Source organism: Podarcis pityusensis (genome assembly GCF_964106645.2).
Source record: "Podarcis pityusensis genome assembly, chromosome: 11".
NCBI lineage: Eukaryota > Metazoa > Chordata > Lepidosauria > Squamata > Lacertidae > Podarcis > Podarcis pityusensis.
Window position 1 is genome coordinate 30,622,164 of NC_138036.1, and position 25,435 is coordinate 30,647,598.

General features: G+C 39.2%; 1 protein-coding gene across 3 annotated transcripts in view; it reads right to left on the reverse strand.

Moving 5' to 3' along the window:
- Nucleotides 1–25,435, reverse strand: part of BDP1 (BDP1 general transcription factor IIIB subunit) — a 46,752-nt gene continuing 21,317 nt past the window's right edge. The window contains exons 21-42 of one of the 3 annotated variants that reach the window (XM_080972193.1): nucleotides 24,896–25,077; nucleotides 23,864–24,044; nucleotides 23,571–23,704; nucleotides 22,060–22,267; nucleotides 21,204–21,391; nucleotides 20,632–20,851; nucleotides 19,578–19,771; nucleotides 18,778–19,168; nucleotides 17,860–17,967; nucleotides 16,969–17,002; nucleotides 15,971–16,054; nucleotides 14,757–15,072; nucleotides 13,810–13,967; nucleotides 13,355–13,508; nucleotides 12,704–12,869; nucleotides 11,347–11,398; nucleotides 9,602–9,800; nucleotides 8,407–8,632; nucleotides 6,026–6,068; nucleotides 4,702–4,996; nucleotides 3,460–3,691; nucleotides 1–2,226 (exon numbers count right to left, since the gene is read on the reverse strand). In XM_080972193.1, the coding sequence (XP_080828319.1) occupies nucleotides 2,104–2,226; nucleotides 3,460–3,691; nucleotides 4,702–4,996; nucleotides 6,026–6,068; nucleotides 8,407–8,632; nucleotides 9,602–9,800; nucleotides 11,347–11,398; nucleotides 12,704–12,869; nucleotides 13,355–13,508; nucleotides 13,810–13,967; nucleotides 14,757–15,072; nucleotides 15,971–16,054; nucleotides 16,969–17,002; nucleotides 17,860–17,967; nucleotides 18,778–19,168; nucleotides 19,578–19,771; nucleotides 20,632–20,851; nucleotides 21,204–21,391; nucleotides 22,060–22,267; nucleotides 23,571–23,704; nucleotides 23,864–24,044; nucleotides 24,896–25,077 (3,888 nt within the window). In that variant the 3' untranslated portion in view covers nucleotides 1–2,103. Of the gene's footprint in view, nucleotides 2,227–3,459; nucleotides 3,692–4,701; nucleotides 4,997–6,025; nucleotides 6,069–8,406; nucleotides 8,633–9,601; nucleotides 9,801–11,346; nucleotides 11,399–12,703; nucleotides 12,870–13,354; nucleotides 13,509–13,809; nucleotides 13,968–14,756; nucleotides 15,073–15,970; nucleotides 16,055–16,968; nucleotides 17,003–17,859; nucleotides 17,968–18,777; nucleotides 19,169–19,577; nucleotides 19,772–20,631; nucleotides 20,852–21,203; nucleotides 21,410–22,059; nucleotides 22,268–23,570; nucleotides 23,705–23,863; nucleotides 24,045–24,895; nucleotides 25,078–25,435 lie in introns of all 3 variants that reach the window. The other 2 variants (XM_080972192.1, XM_080972191.1) reach the window with 2 other exon arrangements.

The following is a 25,435-nucleotide window of genomic DNA, read 5'->3' on the forward strand; positions in this document are numbered from 1 at the left end:
TTCAGTGGTACAAAATTATTTATTCACATAATTTACATATATAACACAAGCGCTACTAGCGCTTTCTTTGAAATAGAAAGCTTCCACAGGAACATTACACACAGTTGAGAAAAAAAGTGTGTCACACTTTCCAGGACAGCAACCCCTTATCATATTTTTATGCAAATGAAATGCTCTGTTTCTGAACCCAGCATATTTAGTTCCCTTCTGTCATTAAATATATACAATACTGATGAAAGAAATATGCATGTTTTAAAGACGTTTAAAAGTGATAACCAAGAAAACATGGTTTACAGTGAAAGCTAATAGGATGGATTGTTCTTTCCATTTAGCAAGGAAAGATAAGGCACCTTCTAGCTGAGCTTTTTATGTGATTTCTAAAAAACAATTAGTTTTGCTTTGTAATTTAAAACAATTCCAGCAAATTACATAAAAACGTATTTCATTATTTCAGCAGCCTCTTGAGTGTACATAATTTGAGAGTACATTATATCTCCTCCATGTGATTAACATGAAGTAACAGCATACTGGAACGGATTCCACTTTCTCCGAGTCTGTTGATCTAAATTTACATTTGGTAAATTATTCACATTTATTTGGCGCTCTCTTTTTTGTTCTATTTAGGGCTTCAGATATGACAGAATTGAAACAAAATTCAAATGCTCAAACCAGCAGGCAAATATAGACTTGTTAGCTTGAAAATTAAAATATTGGGCAACGTGCAGTCGTGCGAATGGACTTTTACTTGTGCAATTGAGTTTCCCTTCTTTTCTTTTTGACTTCACCTGCCCAAATCTGCTCCAGAGGGTAGTCCAACCCGCTCAAGCAGATTTGGATAGCATTTGGACAGTGTTTGTTCTGGTGGAGAACTGACACTTAGTGGACATCCACTGAATTGCTACTGATAACTATCAATGAAGAGTGAAGAGTCTGTAATGCTTCTATTATCCAATTTAATAACATCAGTAATTTTGTTTTGGGATGATATATGTCACAAACCAGATGATTTGGGAAAGAGAAGCAGCTACAAAATTGAATGCCTGGTTGGACAATTGCAAGTGAGAACAACTACTTCCAAGTATTTGCAAATATTAATATTTATGGGGAAATGTAGAATAAAGTTATATTCAATTGCTAATTGTAGTAAAGGAGATGAGCAATATTTGGTATCCAAATTACTAGGTTCAAGAAAAATGCAGAGAAAACAGGACACCTTTCTCAGAATGAGCACAACTGATTTAGACAGGTTTCCCCAAAAATGTCACATGGAAGTTGTGCCTTTTAGCAAAATCATCGCCAACCAAGGCTATAAACAGGGAAGGATAGAAGTCAAAAATCTAAACAGGTAACAAAAGTGGGGGAGGGAACCAGTAATAATCATGATATATTATCCTTTTATATATTGGGGCTGATCTTATTCTTGAACATCCAATTTCTCCTTGTCAGTGGGTGTTTGATGGGTCGTTTTATGCTTTTCATTGTTTTTAGCTTTTCATTTAAAATTTAGTGCTTAGAATTAGAGTAATATTAAATTCCTCTTTTATCTCCAGGACAGACAGAACTAACTTGGCATAGTTAAAATTTCTATACATTCAACTTAAATAAATATTTTTTCACGTTTATCTCTGTACATTGAAAAGAAATTAAACATTACATTTTTGAACAAATTCACATAGGCATTTGTTATAAAATAATAATATTAATAAGATGACTAAAATCAGAACTTGGCTTATTTTATGATCCACATCCCATAAACATTTACTTCACAAAAAGAAGTAAAGATAATTTACAGCCCCCACAAACATGAGCATTATATTTAGATGGTGTCTGCTCATTCTTCATGGCATTTCTCAAGTGTAGCCATGCATCTAGAAACTACTTGTACCAAAATAAAACACAGATCTGGTGCTGTTCTTGCGAGTATCTTGGAACTTAAGAGAGTTGTGTTTTCTTCAGTGTTTCCAAATGATAGATTATTCATAGTAAAAGAAAAATAATTCTGCATTAAATGTAAGGGCCAACTGAAAACTTGTGACTAGTCAAAGGCATTACATTACTGCTACAGTGCATTCTTGGATGCCAGGCATTTGATAAGCATCTCAATTATTCTGAATCATCCACCTCCATAAAAATATCACTAAAGAAATATTCTGAGATCCTGGTTGGCTCTTCTTCTTTTTCCTGCTCCTTAGAAATGCCTTCCTTTTTAGATAACTCAGATAAAATCTACAAGAAAAACAAACAGATATGAAATATGTAAATGTTAAATGTATGCCTAATAAACTAACATCTGCTAGGAGTGCATGATTTTGCTCACTTGTTTCAGAATATAATTTTCTATACAAATCACACTGCAGTAGCTATTCTAAAACACTTTTTTAATGGATTGAATCCAAAAGTGGCTCTTGCTTGAGAGTCCGTCCATGAACAGAAGTGCTTTTGATCCAATGGAGAATTCTACATGGAAAGGAGGCAGGGAAGAGGTGGGTTGTTTTTTCCCAATTTCACATGTCCTCTGCGGCACCATGCAACACCTCTCACTGTTGTGGGATTGTCTCCAAACCCTTCAGAGCAGATTTGTGGAACTGGGGGTGGTGGTGGGGGGTCAACCAACAAAAATTGTTGGCTCCCATTAGTGGTCTCTTTCCGTGACAGGAGATCTGTTCAGGGAAGCTTTAGATTCAACCCAATAAAGAAGAGATTCCCTTATTGACTAAAGAGGTATAGCCAGTAGTCCTTACTGCAGGGGTAGAGAAATGTTGCTCAACTACAACTCCTATCATTCATAACAATTGGCTATGCTGGCTAGGGCTAAAGGGAACTGGGAGTCCAACAAGGGCCACAGGTTCCCTGTCTCTGCTCTATAACTTCACTGATTTTAAGTAATTCAAACCCTGCTTTATCATGATGTAGAGCCACAAAGCATACACCAGACTGCACACGGTGACATGGTCCTTAAAAAATACCTTCTGGAGAAAAACATATCTTTCATTCTCTACATAGGTTTTTGACACAACTACAGGGCAATGAAGTTTTGTTTCTGGCTTGTTTACTTTTCCATGTTTGTTTGTTTTATAAAATTTATACACTGTTTGATTGTAAAAAAAACCTTTAAAGCGGTTTGGAGCCTACCGTATATGTTTCTAGGAGAACTAAGTAACTAAAAGACCAAGGAGTTGTGGAGAACTAATTACTGTTAAATTTTTATAATTAAGTTAAACAAAAATTTGCTAGAGATTTAAAGACAGGCAGTGCCTTTCTTTAAAAGGCCATGCAGTTCTACGTTCCATCAGTCACAAAGTGAAACAATTCATACAAAATATGGCCTAACTACTAAAGCACCTTTCTGTGTACAACACAATGAGGAATGCACTAATAAATGGAGAACGGGACATTATCTTACGAGCTGCGGAGTTCAACACACTTTAATAGATGATGTGTAGATATAATCATGCATACCTGAACAGTAGAGGAGGTTCCATTCTCACAGTTGGAGGTTGATGGAAACGAACTATTTTCTTGAGTATCTTCCTTGTTGTTTGAGGACAACTTTGGAAATTCAACAGTGCTTTCAGAGACCAATATATGAGGTTCCTGGAGAGGCTGTTTAATCCCTTTACTAGTTACTTCATCATCACTATTATTATTTTTGCAAATTAAAGGTAAAAATCCCAGAGATCTTTTATATGACCTATTCAATACAAAAATAATACAAATGTCAAGATAAATTGTCCGACATATGGTGATAATAATGATAGTTTTTTTAAAAACACAACCCTCTCATGGGAATCACAGAATTGTAGAGTTGGAAGGGACCCCAAGGGTTATTCCAGCTCAACGCCCAGCAATGCAAGAATCCTGCTAACAGTCATCCATGGGTGGGCTTGAGCCATCAACCTTCTGGTTAACAGCCAGATGCACTGACCCATTGTGCCACAGGGTAACTAAGACTTCTTAAGATTGATTAAAAAAAAAAAAAACACTTTCCCCTCATCTGGATTAACTTTTCTGCTGTACAGTGGTACCTCAGGTTAAGTACTTAATTCGTTTTGGAGGTCCGTTCTTAAGCTGAAACTGTTCTTAACCTGAAGCACCACTTTAGCTAATGGGGCCTCCTGCTGCTGCCGTGCCGCCGGAGCACGATTTCTGTTCTCATCCTGAAGCAAAGTTCTTAACCCGAGGTACTATTTCTGGGTTAGCTGAGTCTGTAACCTGAAGCGTATGTAACCTGAAGCGTATGTAACCCGAGGTACCACTGTATATGGTACAGAATCGGGAGCTAGTCAATTCCTTTGGTGGTATTGCTACTTGATATTGTGCTCATGTGAGGTTATTCTACTGCTTGCGTTGGGTTTACATAGTACTTTAGTCTCATCTGCACCTTGTTAGCAGTAAAGCAGGTTGGTGCAGACCTTAGTGCATTGGTAAAGGACCCCTGGGTGGTTTAGTCCAGTCAAATTCAACTATGCTGTGCGGTGCTCATCTCTGCTTTCAGGCCAAAGGAGCTGGCGTTGATCTGCACACAGCTTTTCCGGGTCATGTGGCTAGCATGCCTAAACTGCATCTGGTGCAATGGGACACTGTGACAGAAGCCAGAGTGCACGCAAACGCCGTTTAGTGATGAGCACATGTGGCTGTTTCAACACTACTACAAAGTGGGGGAGCAGCATAGCATACTAAAAACAGCTACTAAATAAGTACCTGGATAATTGTGTTTTTGGAATGACTGCTGTGCCTCCAGCTTGCTCTGATTGTACAGATTTACAGGTTTCAGCTGAGTTTTTCTGTTTTTCACTTGTTTCTGATTTTCTTGCATGGAGTGTCCTTGACACTTGGTCACCAGTAGCAGCTGCTTCATCAAGGAGCACAGCCCCTAAATTCAGAGAAGATTGAGGGTGCTCTCTTTCCATTACTTTTACCTCCGTAGATTTAGGTACTGGTCTAGAGGTGGAGGTGGTTTTCTTCTTTGAAATGTTCGATTTTCCTGACTTTTTCCCTTTTTTAAAAAAAGAAGACAGCAAATACAAATAAATAAGCAAAAAAATATAGAATCTGCTACTTGTATCTGCTACAGGGAAATTCCATTTTACTCTATACAAAGCAACAAATTTGTCTCAATTCCCCACAAATAAGATATTCCCACAGAAATAGACATTCAGTAGCATCAACACCAAGAGACAACATGTTCTGTGAATCCGAAAGCGGCTATAGATGCATTTCTCAAATAGCATCTGCCAAACCACACAGCACACGAGGAACTACTTTTGAAACTAGAGGGTGAGTTTCAAAATCAAGAATCAGGTGGGTACTGACAGTTGAGTGCTTCTGCCACTGAAGACCTACATCTTCATCCAAGCTCACCAGCTGCTAGCATCTCTGGCTACTGTAATTGTAATAAATGTTTTATTGTTGTTTTACTGATGTGGATCTTTTGTTGTTATATGGTATATTTTTATTTTACTTATTGCCATGTAAACCACCACGGCATTTCTTTGAAATGAAAGATGATATGTAAGTAATTTAAAGAAAGAAAGATGTTTCTGATCTGGACGGAGGAATACCTCAAGGCCTGCCTCTCCCAATATGAACCAAGTCAGACCCAGCAAGCACCTGAAGTCCTTCTTTGAGTGCCTCCTCCAGGAGAGATCTGGGGGGGGCTATTCTGTGGTGGCTCCCCGTTTGTGGAATGCTCTCTCCAGGGAGGCTTGTCTGGTGCCTTTTTATGCTCCAGGCAACAACATTCCTCTTCTCCCAAGCCTTTGGCTAATTAAACATATCTAAGGCCTTTTAAACTGTGTGAGGTATTGTTTTTGTTTGCTATTATGTTATGTATATTATAAACGGCCTTGTGATATTCAGATGAAATTTAATTAATTAATTCGGTATAGAAATTTAATTAATTGATTAATAATGTCTGCTGTTAAAATAAAAATTCAATAATGCATTTGGCATACATCAATAACTAACTACAGAAAATCACATGTACCATGCCTTTGTATGTGAAAACAATATAAATTTCACTTACCAGCAGCTTTCCTTGGTATACAACTTGATTTAATAGAGGCACCCTGCATGAAAGGAAATATGAACATCAGTATAAGTTCCTTTTCAGAAATATGATTCAAAAGGACAATGCAATTGCTTCTATTATTTAGACTGTGAAAGAACAGGAAGGGGATTAAACTTTTTAATGATACATCAACTTCATTTCCTGAAGTAAGGCTAGATTAGTATTGTTTGTCCCCCAACATATTTCAGTACAAGTGAGTTAAGATATTTGGCTAAGGGTAAATGTGTTGAAACAGTTTACAAAATCCTCCATCTTGAAGGGAAAAATACTACATCTATTTGGGGATTCAAGGTAACATTTATGCCAGTAGTGGGCTTCCAAAAATTTGCATGATGAACTAATTCATTTATGTACTTCCTAACCTGAACACTGCTTCCAGAAAACCATTTAGATTTGGGTTTTCAATTAATTGTTTTTCTAGTGTCTGCTCTAAGGTACCTAAATCAGAAGTTGAGAGACCATAAATTTATATATCCAACAAAATTTGTCTTGTAAAAGTTATATTGTTTAAGTGGAAGTCTGCTGTGCTAGCAGAACAGCAATGTTGGACACAACCCCATGTTTGTTCCCTGGTTCTCAAATGATTAAACATGGGGTCATGTCCAACACTGCTGTTCTGTTAGCACAACAGATTTCCACATGCAACAGAACTTTCCCTTCCTTTCCTGTGCACCCTCAAAATCTGCCCCTGAGAGTTGGAGGATCTCCTGGAGCAGATTTTGAGGGTGCACAGGGAGATGAAAGGAAGGGGAAGTTCCACTGTGCACCTAGAACTCGGCACACACAGTACTGGATGCAACCCATAAAGTGGAAAACTAGGGTTTTATCTAATGTTGCACCAGCGGGGTTCCAATGGCTCAACAGGACTTTTAGTCTCCTCCTACATCTCCTTCAGATTTGCTCAGGAAGATCTCCCAAATCTTCAGAGCTGATTTTGATGGTGCTCAGGGGACAGGAGGGAAAAAGGAAAATCCATTGCACACATTTAAGCCCCTTGAGCCAGTAAAGCTGCAGCATTGGGTATGACCCCTAATTTCCAAAACTAATTTCCTGAGAGAAATTCTCATAGTTTATTTAATTAATCTGCAGCATGTGTTTATGATATATTTTTTATTTATTTTACCCATAGAAACATACAAAGAACATAACTTAAAACACAAATAAAGCTCAGTTCCACATGCAAACACATAGCACATTTCCCTCTGTTTTAAATCATTTTTAAAATAATTCATTACAAAATCAGTTTAAAACTTTTTTTTAAAGAGGAACAATTCTGATACGGTCTGGATTGGATCACAAGAACCTTTTGGCATCAGAGCATGGGGAAGTCAGGACCCCCCCCCCCCAATTTTTTTTTTAAAGAGACTTGTTTTCAGAGGCATGGGTGGCGGGAGCAGAAACAGCCCTTGGGCCACGAGTTGGCAACCCCTGCAGTATACAATCCAGTGATGGGGTTTGAATGCAGATTAAACTAGAATGAGGAGGCGCTGTATTACCTCTTGCACAGTCCTATAATCCACTCTGTGATGAAAAGATTTCTTTCAGAATTGTTAGAAACGTCAAGAATCCTAGTCAAATTTCACAGAAACTGTCTTACTGCTCACAAATGGTGATGAAAATAGGTGAAATTTACACTGGCTTTAGCACAAGCTAAACAAATATTGCTGGTTTTTTATGCACTTGACTGTGCACCAATCTGTGTTCTTTTGAAACTTTCAGGTTTTTTCCATTTTGATTTTATTTTGCTGATTCTTTCTGATTAGATTCCTTTTTATAGGTCCCTGGGCTGGTCATAGGCTTCTGCAAAGTTTTATAAGGCGCCCACTATGCCTGTTTGTTTAAACAGATAGTGTCATTTAACTTTTGTACTGGCTTTCCTATGTGCATGTACCTAACAATTCTCCAAATTAAACAACCACAAAATATAAATACAATGGAAACTAATTCTCAACTCAGTAGCCAAACACCTGTTCTCAAAGTTCCCAAATGAGTGGTTTAAAACATTTGTTAATTTTAGATTTCTTCTTTGTAATAAATACCCTTAATAAATACATTTCTCAAAATGGAATGGACTACTGTACATAAGAAAGCAGTAAAAAATCAGAACATCCTAAAAAAATAGGCATGTTGCTTTCAATTGCAGCACTTCACCATAGCGCAGGGTTCTTAAAAATGGACTCTTTTCTATTGCTGCCATCAAAAAACAGCACTGAGACATATAAGAAGTGCTTTCTCCATCCTTTTTTCATGCAGCCTCCCAAGTTTTATTCACTCGGGCAACAGATAGTGAACCCAAAAGGTTCTAACTTTTGTGATTCTCTGAATTAATCTCTGACCTTATTGGTGCTTTCCAGGTTTCCCCCTATAGGAGAAGACAGTTTTTTCTTCTCAGGGGCATTCCCGCTTTCTTCAAGGGCTTCAGCATGCCTTTTCAGATTCCCCCAAGAGGTTGAACCAAGCTCTGCCAATTGTTCCAACGAGGCTTCCAGCAATCCTTCTGCCCCCGCAGTGTTGTCCAAAGAGACAGCATTTTCTTCAACAGCAGCTGTTATGGATCCAAAGCTGTACAAAGTTGCCATGCAAAAGTTGTGAAATTAGTGTTATTTAATTCAATGTAAATGTATACCTGAAGGAGCGTCTCCACCCCCATTGTTCAGCCCGGACACTGAGATCCAGCGCCGAGGACCTTCTGGCGGTTCCCTCATTGCGAGAAATGAGGTTACAGGGAACCAGACAGAGGGCCTTCTCGGTAGTGGCGCCCACCCTGTGGAATACCCTCCCTTCAGACATGAAGGAAATAAGCAGTTATCCTATCTTTAAAAGACATCTGAAGGCAGCCCTGTTTAGGGAAGTTTTTAATATCTAATGCTGTATTGTTTTTAACATTTGATTGGGAGCCGCCCAGAGTGGCTGGGGAGACTCAGCCAGATTGGGCAGGGTATAAATATTATTATTATTATTATTATTATTATTATTATTATTATTATTATTATTATTATCAAATTAAAACTCTCATTAATAGCAATAATTTAATGCCCTTTGAAAGCTGCAATGCTTGTCTCCTATACTTGGCAGAGGTTTCACTTAGACCAATGGGACTACAGGCCAAGTAACTACTGTATGCTTAGGACAGAGCCATAAAAACTACTCTTTTCCTGAAAGTCGCTCCTTGCCTTGAGCTCACAAGGAGACATTTTGTCCTTTGACAAGGTACAGTTATAATCAGCTGACAGTTCTAATAGTTTTATCATGAATAACTTGGCTGACCACAAGAAGAGGGGAAACAGAGAGCCTATTTCATGTTCCCACAAGGTGAATCCCCTCAAAACTTTCATTTGATAAAAGGGCAAATTCTCTTCCATAATATCCCTTTAAATCAGACATAACTAATTTTTTTCAACCAGAGGGCTATATTCCCATCTTGGCCAATTCTCTGGGAGCTGCACGCTCATATAAGGGCACTACCATCTCCAGTCTTAAGTACACCCAACAAAAGAACATCAGTTCATATTAAAAGATAATATTACTTACTTATCTTCTCTTGCCACTTCTGTGGAGTTCAGATTGTCTGGGGTAAAAAAAACTGGTGCTGGAAGCAGCTGTTCAGACGTTTGTTGTAGCAAACCGGATCCGTCACTGCAATTCTCTGAACCAACGGAGATTTCCACCAATGTTAAAATGAAGGTTGGCTCCTCTCCCTTCGGATATTCTTCAACTCCAGCACTAACTACTAAGATACACATGTGGGGGAAATAAAAGATTAATAATATATAAAATAACATTGTTCTGCATGCTGTTACTCTCTTCAAAAACCCTTGAAGTATTTTTTATTTATTTTCACAAGTAAAGTGATATGCAAGTGCTGTAAGAAGAGATTAAGGTTGCTCCATGCTCAGCTACATAATGAATACAGCCCTGGGCTGTATCCAATGGTGTTCAAACAGATAGCAAACTTCCACAGCAGATCGTCCCTTTCTCTGCCCCCTGCAGCCAGCCTTGATATACGATTGATAATTTGTACATGATAATAATGCCATGTACAAATTCCCTTCTTGTATGTAAGCAGTGGCAACTGTAACACATATTAGATATAGCCAAACAAATGGAATCCATATATCTTTTAAAATATGTAATTAGACTACATTATACATTTTATAATGTGCCAACTCCAATTTTTATTCCTTAAGTATTTATGCCTCACCTTACATTTATAAAAACATTCCTGACAGCTTATTAGTATAAACATTAGCTATTACCAAAATTGCCGTTTTCTTAGTATCTTTTGTGTCCACAGAAGCAAACGCAAAGAAGCCTTATGTACAATGTTGAAGAACTAGTTATAATTAATTTTATCGCTACATGTAGTAGGGAAAGAAGGATTGCTACAGGCCATTCCAAGTGCCTATCCCACTGAATCTCCATATGTGGAAATCTTGTTTGCATAGCGTCTCGTAGCAACACATTCCATGCACATAGACTCAAACTGAGTGATCAACATCCCACATAAAACTAGGAATTTGACAGCACAACTTGAATTCTACAAACTAGATTTTTCAAGAATGCACGGTACGTAAAGGAGATGCCAAGTGTGGCCATCAAGCAGGCCTAAAGGCAGAGTCAGCAAGCTGCGGTCCCATGTCCCAGCCATAAAGGTAAAGGGGCCCCTGACCATTAGGTCCAGTTGTGACCGACTCTGGGGTTGCGGCGCTCATCTCACTTTACTTGGCCGAGGGAGCCGGCATACAGCTTCCGGATCATGTGGCTAGCATGACTAAGCCACTTCTGGTGAACCAGAGCAGCGCACGGAAATGCCGTTTACCTTCCCACCGGAGCAGTACCTATTTCTCTACTTGCACTTTGACGTGCTTTCAAACTGCTAGGTTGGCAGGAGCAGGGACCGAGCAATGGGAGCTCACCCCGTTGCGGGATTCGAACCGCCAACCTTCTGATCGGCAAGCCCTAGGCTCAGTGGTTTAACCCACAGCACCACCCGCGTAGGCAATAAAATTAATCAGAACTGGTCGTAACAGTGTTTCAAAGAGAGAACTCTTCAATCTTCACCAAAGCATTGATGTATAAGCCCATTACATGCTTCAGTCTGAGACATCTTAATGATACCTAGTTCCGGGGGAGGGGAGGTTATGGTGATCCACATTTGCATTTGTCTCTTCTTCTTTTTAATCTAACTTGTAAATGACAAGTGCATAACGAATGTTTACGTGAAGCTAGTTCCCTAAAGCAGCAAATATGTGATCATAAAACAGTGTAAAATGTACCTGCAGTCATCTCTGTGGTGGATGAAATACTGGAACACTTGGCTGCTTCAGTCTGGCAATTAAAAAATCACAATAAAAATCACAAGCTTGCCAAATAACACTAACGCTCAGAAGATAAAGGGAAAAATAAAGCAATGAAAAATTATTGATAATTGCTTTAAAAGGAAGACATATTTTTATCCATGTTGTTCCCCTCTGCCAAGCCACCTGGCAAGAATGTTTTAGAAGAGTGGAGTAAAAATCCCTTTTAAAATAAATAAACATGATCTCCTTCTTTGAAAGAACAACACTAAGAAATAAAGGAAAGAGACTTGGCAACAGTTGTAACCCAAAAGAAAGAATATTTGACTGGAAACATGTACTATTAGGAAATAAATTTACTTTATAACTACATGGAAACGAACGACTTTGGCCTATAGCACAATCTCTGCCTGAAGTGACTCACAGAAAAGATTGCTCAGTAACTCAAAGAAAAGTAATTCCTTCAATTATTCTAATTATTGAAGTGTTCATCCAAACCCACAGAGCTTGAGGCTGCTTCACAGATGACATTTTCCTACAGTATTTTTGCACATTTACAACAAAAGTTAGTTTAAATGCTTGTCAGAAGAACAGTCTGACATGCCTTTTGTGTTAAGACCATTAAAGACAAATCAAAAAAGAAAAGATTGATCAAACCCCAAATTCAAAGCAACATTTTAAAAAATAAATAGAAAATACAGTTTAGCAACAAACAAGCAGGGATGTGGAAACCATTTGTGGAAAAAGAGATCTAGTAGGAGGAAAGAATATCCTGTCCTGATTCCAATAAGGAACCCACAAGGCAGCAATATGACTGCAGTGTCACAAATAGTCCTAAGTGACTAATGTGCTCTAATAAAGGCTGAGAGGTGACCTGAGTCCTTATGACACACAGTCCACCCCCTCAAGCCCTACCTCCGCTTGTTCAAAATACAGTCTCTCTTGAAGGGTCGGTCCAGTCCAGTTCCTCAGCCAGTAGCAGTCTTTGGATTGGCCAGCTCCTCCTGAGAATGAGGGCCAGGGCCATGATTGAGACATAGACAGACAATATACATATAAGCAGGGGTGTTGTTTGTGCAATAACTATCAGGAACACTCAGAATGTACTACTGTATTCAGAATGGCTTCTATCTATAATGGTTCTATCTTTCTTTCTTTCTTTCTTTCTTTCTTTCTTTCTTTCTTTTTCTTTCTTTCTTTCTTTCTTTCTTTCTTTCTTTCTTTCTCTCTCTCTCTCTCTCTCTCTCTCTCTCTGTGTGTGTGTGTGTGCTTGAAGCAGCTTCCTCCTTTTATTCTCTCCCATAAGGTAGCAGTTTTAGTTATATAAAATAAATACCTGTGCAGGTTCAATTGCCAACAACTGGTGTTCAGCAGGAGCTGAAACTTGGGCACTGATGTTTGTGCTGCAGCCACTGGGTGGTTCAGGAGGGTCTGCTTCTGGAGAAACTTCTGAAGCAGTTAACAGTGATGCAACTTCCCAAGTCTCTCTCACCGTGTTGTCTCTTTGGAAAAATTAAGCCAGTTTCACTTCATAAAATGTTTATCAGTTAAATGTTTTCATGCTGCATAGCTTTGAAACAAATGATGCCAGGTTTACAGTCACTGTTTGTCAAAGTGATTAAAAGTACTATTAACCGTTCCATATATAAGTTCAACTAATAAAAAATACAATGTCTTAAAGTGTCTTCCTCAAGTATCTTAAAGATTTTTATTATTCTCACATCTCAAAAGTTACTTGGGTGAGATGACGTGGCTTAACAATTAAAGATGCTATTTTCCTTTCTTTTCTCTAAAAAATGACACCCTCTTTAAATATAGAACCAGTAAATGTGCAGTTGCATATTTCCCCATAATTCTAGTCAACTATATACTGGATATGCTCCTAGTCTATAAAACAAAATTTACTACCTATCTCACATACAGCAGCTCAAAATATCTAAGAGAGAAACCAAAAGTACTAGCATGTGAAAATTATTAGTGTTGTTACCTTTCTATGTTGTCTTTCTGCATGGCAGGACCAGAACTTGGAAGCTGTAGATTATGTTTCTCTGCAGAGCTGCTCTTAGTTAGCTCATTCAATTTGAGATTCTTTTCCAGTTCAACTTTCTGCTCTTCTATTGCATTGTCTGACACCTTCTTTTCTATTATTTTAGACATTAAAACACCACTCAGTATAGTTTGCGGAACAAATATATACTATTTTGGATGAGGTTACAACATTGACAGGGCATCACATTACCCAATCCCCAGCTGGAAGGGTGAACAGACAGACACAGGTACATACAGGTTTGGATGCACATTTGGGGGCCAGAATTTAGGAAAAATGAAATCAGATATTCTCAGAAAACATCCCCACAAGCACAGAGTACAATTTCTGCACAGGGTAAAGGATTCGTAAAGTCCTGATAACTAAATGCTTTAAGTGCAAGAACCAAAACTTACCATTCTGGATTTCTTCAGATTGTTCAATACACGAATCAACATCTTTTTGAGAAGCATTCTTGCTCAGCCTCAGACTTCTGTTAAGATTTGGTTTAGGCTTAGGAAATCTACATCTTGCTTGTTTGGATGATTGATCTCCTTTGGATGACAGTAAATCACTGCAGACAAACAGAAACCACCACTGAGTACCCTTAATTTCAACATTTATCCAACAGAAATAGTCAAAATCTTAGCTAGCAATGCAACCAATCTGGAAAAGGCATAGGAATGTCTGTGACAGTTCACTTCAAACACCTTGGACGCAACCAACCACCCCGCTTCAACTAGCTTTAACTAGACAAGAAGGGCAGAGGGCATGTGGTTGTACACATTAGTGCAAGAATTTTGTCCACATCATCAGGCCACAATTCCATAACACTTGGTCAGATGTGGCTCTGGACACCTTGACCAAATTTGCCATAATAGTGGCATCCAAGCCACTACAAAGTCAAGGGGCTTTATCCCCCAAGTGTCTTGTCAACTACTCAAACTAATCACAGTTTGTTAAAGGGGAATCTGGGGTAACTAATATTTGGATACACAGCCAAAAAATGCCAGCCGAGCCCTTGAGGATGTGGCAAATGCAACAAAGAATGTCTTCTTTGCTGTCTTCACCACCACATGGCAAGCACAATTATATGTCCTAATGTGTTTGGGCAGCTTTAGAGTGAGTGACCTAGTCCTAAAAATCATAGACTGAAGTTGAAGAAGACTATTCAGGATACATAACACCATACACCTATGTTGTCCATTTACCTATATTTACATGGGATGGCTTGAAAAGATCAAGTTAGAAATGGAGAAGAGCTAGGTGATATCATGCTATCATGGTAAAACTTCTTACAACCTAAAGAATGAGGAGGATTCCTAGCTAACACAATCAGATTTTTAAATAGAACAATGCAAACCTGCTGATTCTAGTTGTTTCCTCTGAGCATGCTTCCAAAACTGATGTACTGCAATGCTGTGCAGCAGCTTTATTCGTATTTTTTGAAAGTGACACATTAGTTGCTTCCTGTAAGTAAACTTCCAAGCCTGATGTTTCAACAATATGATCCTCTGCAGCAGTTACGTTTGCATTGACCGAAGAAAGCGACTCATTTTCTGAAGGGGCAGGATGTTGCATCTGACAATGGACTACGCTTTGCTCTTCATGACACTCATTTGGGAAGCTATCAGTAACATTCATTTCATCTTTACTGGGAAACTCCTGAATTTTTGGTTCTTTTTTTCCACAAAAAGAAAAAGTTGAAAATAATTAAATTCTTAATTTACGTATAACAAACATTTATACTGTGCAATTTCAGTTGGGACAATATAAAGATTACAGTTTGAAATCCTAAGTAAATCATACATTTTCATGTCTAAATTTCATTAAATTACACCACTGCATTTTGAATGAAAAATACCCATGAGACTAGAAACGCAGAAATCTACTACTGGGATACATTTTGCAGCTAAACCAATATTTTTATTTTACAATATTTAAACTTGTGCAAAGTCTGGTTCTTTGGTTAAATCGAAGAATACCTAAAATGATGTTTAGGGTTTACTAGATACTTCTTAGTCCAGATCATATGGACATCCTTCAGACATTTTTAGTTGCCAAAAGACTGTAATGTAATGTATGACTAGTGTAAATAATGTAAAATGGTCCCCAAGTGCAAGTTTCATATTTCACTTCTTCAATAAAAGCATTCCATCCAACACTTATCACTCTCTTTCTCTTTGTTTCAATAAAAAGTAGATTTAAAAAGGAAAAAAAATGGAGCAGACCTCCTGGAAATAAGAACCTACTACTATCACTAAGTATAGAATCCACAAAATATACCCTGGCTAACAATCAGAAGTGGATGACCTGAAATCACAGTGAATAGGAGACAATTTGGTCTTCCCAAAGTTAAATAGTGCATGCTTTTAAAACAAACTTAGTTTGGTGTTCAGTGCATGTTAATTAAATATTGCAAAGGAAAAATAAAATAAACTAAAATCTTAAAAAAGAAGTGGATAACCTTGATTTCCACCCTCCAAAAAAATCACAATGCTAGAAAAGAATAAAAACAGGACAGAAACTATTGTACCACTGCTATACCCAAGTGCTATATGATAATACTGAACATACCTTGGATGCCAATGTTTAACTGGAACGCTGGATCTCTCATCGCAAGTAAAGTCATGGCTGCTTCGGTACTTCCATCACTAATCCCTGAAAAATGTTTACCAAACAAAAGCCACCAAAATCAAATTTTGTTTCTGTAATACACCCAAACTGCTTATGCTTGTCTTAAAAATGACTAGTTGCTTTTGGATCATCCTAGGTATTAAAATCGGTTTCTAACACGTGCATCATTCAGCATCCCTCATTTACAAACCATGAAAGTGGTTTCAAAGTTCTTGTTTTACAGTGCAATCTGATATGCTTTCTACTCAGAAGTAAGTATCGTTGTTTTCAATGCAGCTTACTCCCAGGTAAGTGTCTATAGCAGCATTTGCCAACCTGGTGGCCTCCAAATGTTTTTGGCGTACATTTCTTGTCAGAACCCAGCCAGCAAGGCTGGTCTGTGGGACTGCAGCCTGAGTAGTTATTTCTTTCTTTAGTGAATGAGAGACTTGAGGATCTCATCTTTTAAAACTTTTTTTTTTGTAAAGACCATTATTAATAAAATTCACAAATTTAACTTGGTCTCAATGGTACATTTACTTATGTATAGTTTTTTACCCTTCGCTTCATTCAAAACAAGAAGAAGAAGAGGAAGAGGAGTTTGGATTTGATATCCCGCTTTAACACTACCTGAAGGAGTCTCAAAGCAGGTAAGATTCTCCTTTCCCTTCCTCCCCCACAACAAACACTCTGTGAGGTGAGTGGGGCTGAGAGACTTCAAAGAAGTGTGACTGGCCCAAGGTCACCCAGCAGCTGCATGTGGAGGAGCGGAGACGCGAACCCGGTTCCCCAGATTACGAGTCTACCGCTCTTAACCACTACATCAACTAGGCTTGCTCCCAGTGGCCTATATCAATCGGTAATAAGACAGTTCCTGATAGAAGGCATGGCCCAAAAGGAAAAGGAGGAAAATCAAGTGGCTATTCAGTTGTTCATTGTCAACAACTTGGACCATTTACCTGCTTTCTTTTCTTGATCGTCTTGTGCAACCACCTTAGATAAAAAGAAACACAGGTTAATGACTGTAGTTCTGAATCCCTCCCCCTCCCCCCAATTAAATTAAATTAAATTCTACAGATCAGCTTTTTCACTTAGCATGGATAGCGACAATAACAGCTTGGCTGGCATATCATAAGCCACATTTTGTCATAAAGCATGTTTTAATCATGAACTTGCTCTCCCATTGCCACGTGGTTCCACACTCTCCACACAACTCAAGCCAACCATATTTTGGCTTGTTGTGTTGTTCAAATCTGGATCATGGTTTGCTTGTTTCAAACAAACCATGCACGAGGTTCATTTAATGTTTATTTCATGTTTCATGTATATCATGTTTGTTTAAATGAACCTGGTGCACAGTTTGTTTGAAACACACAAACCATGATCCATATTCAAGTGACATGATCAGCCATACTATGGCTCATTTGAGCCACGTGGACACCTTGTGGAGAAGCAGGAAGATACAAGCCACACCAGGAGGAAGAGCAAACAAGGCCTACATCAGCACAAACAACAAGGCTCCACATTCCTACAGGTTTGCCTGTTATCATGCCATACTGGAATGGTGTGCTACATGCATTATCTGAGTAGATGAATATACTGCTAAAAATAACTCAGTTCCTTAATCAGTATTGCCACTCCCTAAAACATTTGCTTCTCATCTTGCTTAAGGCAAGTGGGGATTATTCAAGTGGCATCACAAAAGTGTAATATCTTTGCTAGCCTTGCTCCCTAGTCATGCAAATGATACGTTAACTGTCCTAAAGTAACAAGAACTGAATTATGCTAGAGAAAATAAGTTTTAAATACATTTAAGGATATTGCATAAAGAGGGAAATCAAAATACTTACATTTTGTGAAGAATACAATCCTTTGTCTGTCTGAATTACAGGCTGAGCATCCACATTCAGTTCATGAGACAGAAATGGCTCATCCGCAAAATTCTCATATATCTCAAGCTGTTGGGCAGGGAAGCATACCAATTCAGTTTAGCAGTTCCCCAAAACCAAACACATCCTGAAAAGGGATCTAAGAAATGTCCTTTGTGCATTGTAACTGCTTTCTGCACACTAAAGTGATGGCATGATATATTTTCAGATGCAGTGGTGGTGCTATATGTTTCACAATTCTCAAAATGCAATTCTTCCTAAAAGAGGCACAAGCAAAACCTCAATGGGACTTAAGTATGCATGCACTCTTAGGAACAGGAATATTTAGATGACCAATTGCTAATGGGAGAGGGGGCCACGGAAGGAATGGACAGATAACATCAATGAAATGTTGAAGAAATAACTTTCTTAAGAATAAGTTATCAGATTGCCAGTAAGGCAACACATGGGAAAGAATTCCATGTCACAGACTATGACTGCGGCCAAAAAACTAAAGTCATGGCAAGCAATCGGCCCCATATTGTATAATGTAGACCATCTTTGTCATGGCAAAATGATCCATCAACTCTTCTCCATTAGCTGTTCTTTCATACTTGACAATAAAATGTCTAAGACCTTCTATTTTCTGCTTTAGCTTAAAGGATGCTGAGCAGCTATTTGTAAGTATGGCCAATCAGAGAGACACACTGAACTGGCACATCTGCAGTCCTCCCTTTACAGCAGGCATGATGCAATTATAGCTTTCCAGATGTTATGAGACTGTAAATCCCATAATTCCTGACCACTGGCCATGCTGGCTGGGCCATATGGGTGTTGGGGTCCAAAATCTGGAGGGGCACTTGTTCCTCACCCCCCACTTTACAGGTGTTTCAGTCATACCTCTTCCATTGTTTCCTCAATCTGAACAGGAACTGGATTTGGAGATCGAAGCCCTTTAGGAACAAACACTGGAGCTTTGTTTACTTCCTCTGGTGAAAAGCATTCAACTTCATAGTCTGGCTCAAAGTCATCCCCATCATCGTCATCATCATCATCATCCTCTTGCTGAGAAGAAGCCCTCAGAGTCACCAGGTTAACCTTTGAATTCCCATATTCCTTTTTAGCATTCTTGCGAAGGACTGGTTTTGAACTTCTGCCTCTACCAACATTTGGTTTCCCCTTTTGGTAGTGTTTCCCCTTTTCACTAAGGTCATTCTCACATTCGGAAGTGAAAGATGTTATTGATCCACTTATGTTTTTCCTCTGTTTCACTGTCCTTCCCAGTTGTTTTCTAAGTATAAAAAGACATTTTGTTAAGAAGAGTTCATTGTAAAGGGTGGAAAAGATAGGGTGCGTATTTATGTTTCTTTTGTGATGAAAAAAGGTGACAATAAACTCTTTTTTAAAAAGATACAAAACTTTTGCTAACATGTTTTTCCTTAGGGGCCTGAATTTACATTATCAATATGGACTAAGTGTTCAAGTTTTACTTCTTCATAGAAGCATTTATGTCCCACGTTTCCATTTAAAACAGGCATCCCAAACCTTGGCCCTCCAGATGTTTTGGGACTACAATTCCCATCATCCCTGACCACTGGTCCTGTTAGCTAGGGATGATGGGATTTGTAGTCCCAAAACATTTGGAGGGCTGAGTTTGGGGGTGCCTGATTTAAAGAATAATGTTCAAAGAGTAACTTTACCCTTTTATTCTTTCAGATGCTCTCTCCTGGACAGAATGGGCCTTAGAGGTTTCTTTCTTGATTTGACTTCCACTCCAAGGGGACTGTTCTGAGGAATCACATTTTCCAGAGTGCCCGTGTCCTGTTGGGGACATCGTCTCAATACTATCTATGTGATTTCTTTGTCTTGATTCAGAAGATGACGCGGAATTGTGCTGGAAACAATACAAAATTGTGCCAAATTTAATATGTTAAACTCTTCTGTGTCCTTTCAGATCTCCTACCCCTCCTTTCACATCCAGCTTTAAACAAAAGCAGCAGACAACCAGCTTCTTTAACAATCAGGTAAAACAGAAATAATTTTCAGTTTTATCTAAAAATGTTGAAATAATTGTCTTTCTTTAAAAAATGTCTAATTTATTATCTAAATCATATCCTGCCTTTCCACACTGACACTGAAGGTGGCTGTTTTAACAGCTACAGAAAAAAAGCCAGGTTATACTAGTTGATATATATCTGTAGTCCATTACTAATTTTGGTAATGAAGTGGATAGTGTGCTAGGTCCACAGAGTTAAGCTTAACTGTGGTTTAAAAGGTGAACACCAGGCCAGTGAGGCTACCACTTTAAGAAAACTAATTAATGAGAATGGAGAGAGAATGCTACAAAATCTTAATTTTGTGTATCTTATTGCCAAAGGAGCCTTAAAAAAGAAAGTGGGAGGCAATCGCAAGGACTTTGAACCTGAGAATAGGATCTGCTAAAAACAATACACATACACCTTGGGGATTTCCTGGCTTCTCCTTCCTGATGCAGCTCTATGTGTCCCCTGGAAACTCCTCCAAAGGGTTCACTGTGACACAGGCCACTGCATCTGGTGGGTGGGAAGGGAAGGGAATCCCTATGCATGACTGGGTGCTTTCCACTCATCCTAGGATTTCATTGCTGTTCTCATGCTGCTGCAGGTGATTTCAGATAGCATAAAAGCAGTTCAACAACCAGCTTGTTTATGAAAATCCAATATTGTCAAAACCATTTAAATCAAAACATGATTTAGACTTCTGATCAGGGCTCACCATTAATGTGGGTATTTCCCCAGATTTTCTGTCACTTGGGGTTGTGTTGCTTTGTGTATCGCTTCCAGTTTTCTCTTTGGTGCTGACTTCTTTTGAAGAGGCTTTTTTCTTTTTAGCTGCTTGGGCTAGGTTTGGTTTCGGCTTCTGAAGAGGACCCCTCAACAGCTGTGTGGATTTTATGCTTTTTGAAAGACTCCCTTCATGAGCACCACAGATATCACTGACCAAAAAGAAAAAGTAACAGCAAAACAATTAGATCATTCCAGTGTTTAGTTATTCCTGAAAATGTGTGTGTGTGTGTGTGTTTTGGTATATCTACCTTTTATTTTCTAGAGTCTAAACCATATTAATATTTTTTCCTTTAAAAACCCAGAACCAATCTTAGCTCCTCCTTAGCTCCTCTACATGGACCCAATAAGTTTGTGGTAGTGAGAAAAAGTAAAAACAAAATCCCACCCCCACCCCTCTGGCACGGTTATTTTCAGCTTGGAAATCATTGCAAGTTCTAATAACGTTTGATATAAAGACTTGGGTTCTCAAAGAAACACTTAACTTATTGAAAACTATTTTACCTTTCTGGACGATCCAGACACTTTCCTTCAACATCTTTAGAAACAAACATTTCTTTTTGGTCTTTTGGAAGTTCGCATCCCTGTGGCTTCTCAGGACAATCAATATTCTGCTGATCAATATACCTTTCGGGTGATGGAGCTTCACTGGATTCTGACACTTCTTTTTTCTCCAGATGACCAAGGGATGCCTGGACATTGACATTATCCTTGATTTTTTAGAACAAATACACTTGTCAGTTTACTAACAGAGCAAACATAACCCTAACAACATAGTGCTCACCCCCTTGATGTTGCTGGTCTCTAAGTCCCATCAGCCCCTACCAACACAGCCAATGATCAGAAATTATGGGAGCTGTAGTCTACCAACGTCTGCATGGCATCCCTGCTCAAAAGCTTCATCTGGATTGTGATCCAGAAGTTAGGGTGAACTGGAATTTCCCTGTAGAGTCTTAAGATGGTCGACTCTAAGAATTTTCTGTTTGACTTCTGTCTGAATTATCATTGCTGTAGGAGTTTAAGTTTGGCTTTTCTGGCTCATATAAACTTCATCCCACAGTAAATTTATGAGTCTTTAAAGTGACACAAGTAGGTTCGTTGTTCAAAAACACAATTAATTTAAAATATACAACAGAAAAAGATATGCAGGAAAAACTCCATAAAGCCTTCGCAAGAAAAATGGTCAATTATCCAAGAATGTGGGCCAGAACTATTTTGCTTCTGTGGCCCCTTTCCTAATGCAGACCCCTCTGCTCCCTCACCTGCCCAAAAATGAACCGGAAAAACAGCAGCATCTTCCACAATGTTGGGACAGGTAAAGCTGTGCTTAAATGAAAGAAAACTAAAGTGTGTGGCTAACCTCTGAAGGCGGGTGCAGATTGCTTTCCTTGGTCATCTCTGTTTTTTCTATGTCTCCCTCAATTGGAGCAGTAACGCTCTCTGACACAGGGTCTTCTTTCTTGTCATTCATTCTTCCAAGGTTCGGCCTGACTCTCTGGAATCGACCTCTCACCAGCTGAGCTGGTTTGATAGTACATGGTTTATTCTCTTGGGAAGTTGGTTTTTCCCTATCCCACAAAAGGAGAAAATGTTACTGAAGTGATTCAACAGGCCCAGGAACCAAGGGAGTGCTGTTTGTGGCAAAAGCCAAACAGGGAAGAGGGGAGGAGACTTTAGTCCTTTCACCACCTACAGCTACTCCCCCTCCCCTTGCTAGCCTTGCACATGCTGAGCCTCTCACCATTAGGCAAGCCAGCCTCAGCAGCTGAGAGCAGCAGTAGTCTTGTGACCTCTGCATCTGCAGCCAAGCTATATCTCCTGGCTGAAGCACCAGCTACAAAGCCAGCACTACAATTGTTTTAACTGTTTTCAATTGTTGTTGTTTACAGTTTTACTGAGGAAGGGAAGATGGCTCCACCCTAAAGTTTAGCTTAGAAATATTCTTAATTAATAAATTCACAGATTTCCCCACTTGACCAACTGCTTCTCTCTCAGTGGCAGTTCTAGCGTGAGAAAGAGCAAACTTAACCAGAGGAAGTAAAGTAACTGCCTAAGAGCTGAACGTCTACATTCAGACCTAATATGCTGAAAAGGGTCCAGGATCATTCATCTTCTTTTCTATAAAGAAGCAGGAGAGGAAATCTGACTCTGTGGTTTGCAACAACTGCCATTTCCTGAATTCGGACCTAGGAAACTGCAGTTGGAAACAAAGTGTGTTGGGGTTCTGCCAGAGCTGTCCCCCATGCTAGCTGCGTCCTTGTCTCAAGTCAATACTCTCCACACCTGAGAAAAACAGTTGCAGCTAGAACAGAAAGGAGGGTGTGGAATCGTCCAAAGTGTGTGGTAGGATAAATGGTCATTTAAACATGCTTTGGGTGATGGGGGAGCAGATGGGAGACTGCTAGGAAGCAGATACAGGCTTTAGCAGCTGCCCAAGCAAGGAAGGAAGCAGAGAGCGCCAGAAAGACCAAGGCGAGCGCACACAAGAAAAGGGAAAGGCGGAACTCTAACCTAGTACTCCCTTTCCCCCAGTTAAGGAGGGCCTGTTTTGCTTTTTTCTTATCACTGTGTGCCCTCTAGTTGCTACTGGTGGGAGTGCACTAACCCAAAGCTCTCCTATAGCTAAAAGAAGGTTTAATTAGAGAACCTTTGCCTATGCTGTGTCACAGCAGAAGCCCCATTTGTTTTTCCTCTTGCTGTATTATCAAAACCTGAGCATCACCAGCTTGAGGGCATAAGAAGAGTTATCCGCATTGGGGCCCCAGCAGAGAAGAACTGCACTCTTAAAAATATGGAGGATTTGTAAAGTCATGCACACATAATAGAGGGAGTTTGGGACAAGCTAACAAGACCTTGTTGAAGAACACACACCTGGGATATTGATCTGAAATATTCTGAGAGGTACTGGGTGCTTGAGGGTCTTCCTGAATCACTTTCTCCATGTCTACCAGTCTGTTCTCCGAGCCTTCAGCAGGTAATTTTTTTCTGTCACTCTTTAACTGAGGCTGGCAATAAGAAGCAATATCGAACATCAAAACGTGGAACCATTTTAGCAAAGATGGTCTCAACTTTACACTGCATTTGCAAAAATATAGAAACAAAATCTCTCTTGAATTTGAAATGTCTTTACTACTAAAGAAAGTCTGGCCCTTTTCTTAACTTACTACTGCAGGGAGAGTTCTGGAAGGTCCATGTTTCTGCAGTTCTGATTTCTCAGTTCCAGCTGCTGCTGCTTCATTTCCTAGAGATGGTGTTTCTCTCCTTCCAACTGCCCTTCCTATGTTAGGTTTCGGTCTCTGGAATCTGCCTCTGAGATAAGGTGTTGGCGGAACAGTGCTCTGTTTGCTGGAGGGGAGACCCAAAGCAGCACATATGGCAGTTAAAATCATTCTCATCAGATACATCACCACTGATACACACATGTAACAATACTACATCCATAGGTTAAATAATTTATCCTATGTTTCACAGATTAATGGTTACTAGCATATTTCTCAAATATGTAACAGAAAAACAAGTGCAATAAAACCTGCATTTGGTACTTCCACAAGGCTGAGGGAGAGACTTACCATCACTGCCCTACCCAACATATGCCTTTTGCAGCTGTCAAATTTGGACACAGTTCATTGTGGAAAAGCGGCACATAAGTAAACTCAACCAACCAATCGAAATAATTTTCTTTTCAGTTCATCAGTAAATTTAATTATGTGGTGTTATCTTGCTTTCATCTTCAGTAATCGCACATTCATTGCTTTCCCATGCATTCCCTAGTTAAATTCAGCTTAGATGCAGGGAACCATGTTCCATGCCTACACTGCTGTAGCACCATGTTCCACCTCTGAACAGTTACTCCTGAAGATCAGGAAATCCCCAGAAATGGTACTGCGGTGATCAGTTAGAGGGAATAAACCAATCCGTGGCAAGGCTGCCTGCGTGCCCCTGGCCCCAAAGCAAGACAGATAAACCTGTTCTGGCAATAGCTCCATCACAGAAGGATGGAAAACAAGGTTTAATTTTGGATATTGTTATTGCATCTCATTTTCAGTTAAGGAAAATCCATTATCTCCAACATCTATCAACATATCAAATGAATAGATTTTTTTCAACCTATGTTTCAAATCAGCAGACCTGTAAAGGGGGGGGGGGGAGTGGATTTCCAACTGATAAAAACTCTTTAAAAGCTGATAGATCCTTACCCAACTGTAATCTTTTCTTGGATATCTGGGGATGATAAAACTTCATTTGGATCACTACTTTTGAAGTCAGAATGGCTTGGGGGAGACAAGTGGGTCTCATTTGTTGCAGCTGCTTCTTGAGTATCTGCAGAGTTCCCCTCTGACAAAAGTGACGGTGGCAGGATTACGCATGCTATAGTTTCCTAAAATATATTATCAGAATGTTCAATACCTGGTGCAAAATGCATGCAGTTAAATTATAAAGTTCAAGGAAACACACACACACAAATCAGGCAGGGAATCCAAGTACAACACAAGACTACCAACAGCTTGTTCTATTATAACATACAAGGTAATATTTTTCAGTTCTTGTACAGGGAAGTAATGCAACATCAGCAAGGGAGAAAGTGGCATTAAACCAGCTGAACTGTTCTACTAACTCTCAGTCATTTTAAGAATCTGATATTCACTTAAGTTTTGTAAGCAGTCCTTGCAGTTTACTACAAGCCTGTCCCTTTGTGACTTTAAAAAACAACAACCCCAAATTAAGAAAGTCATCTT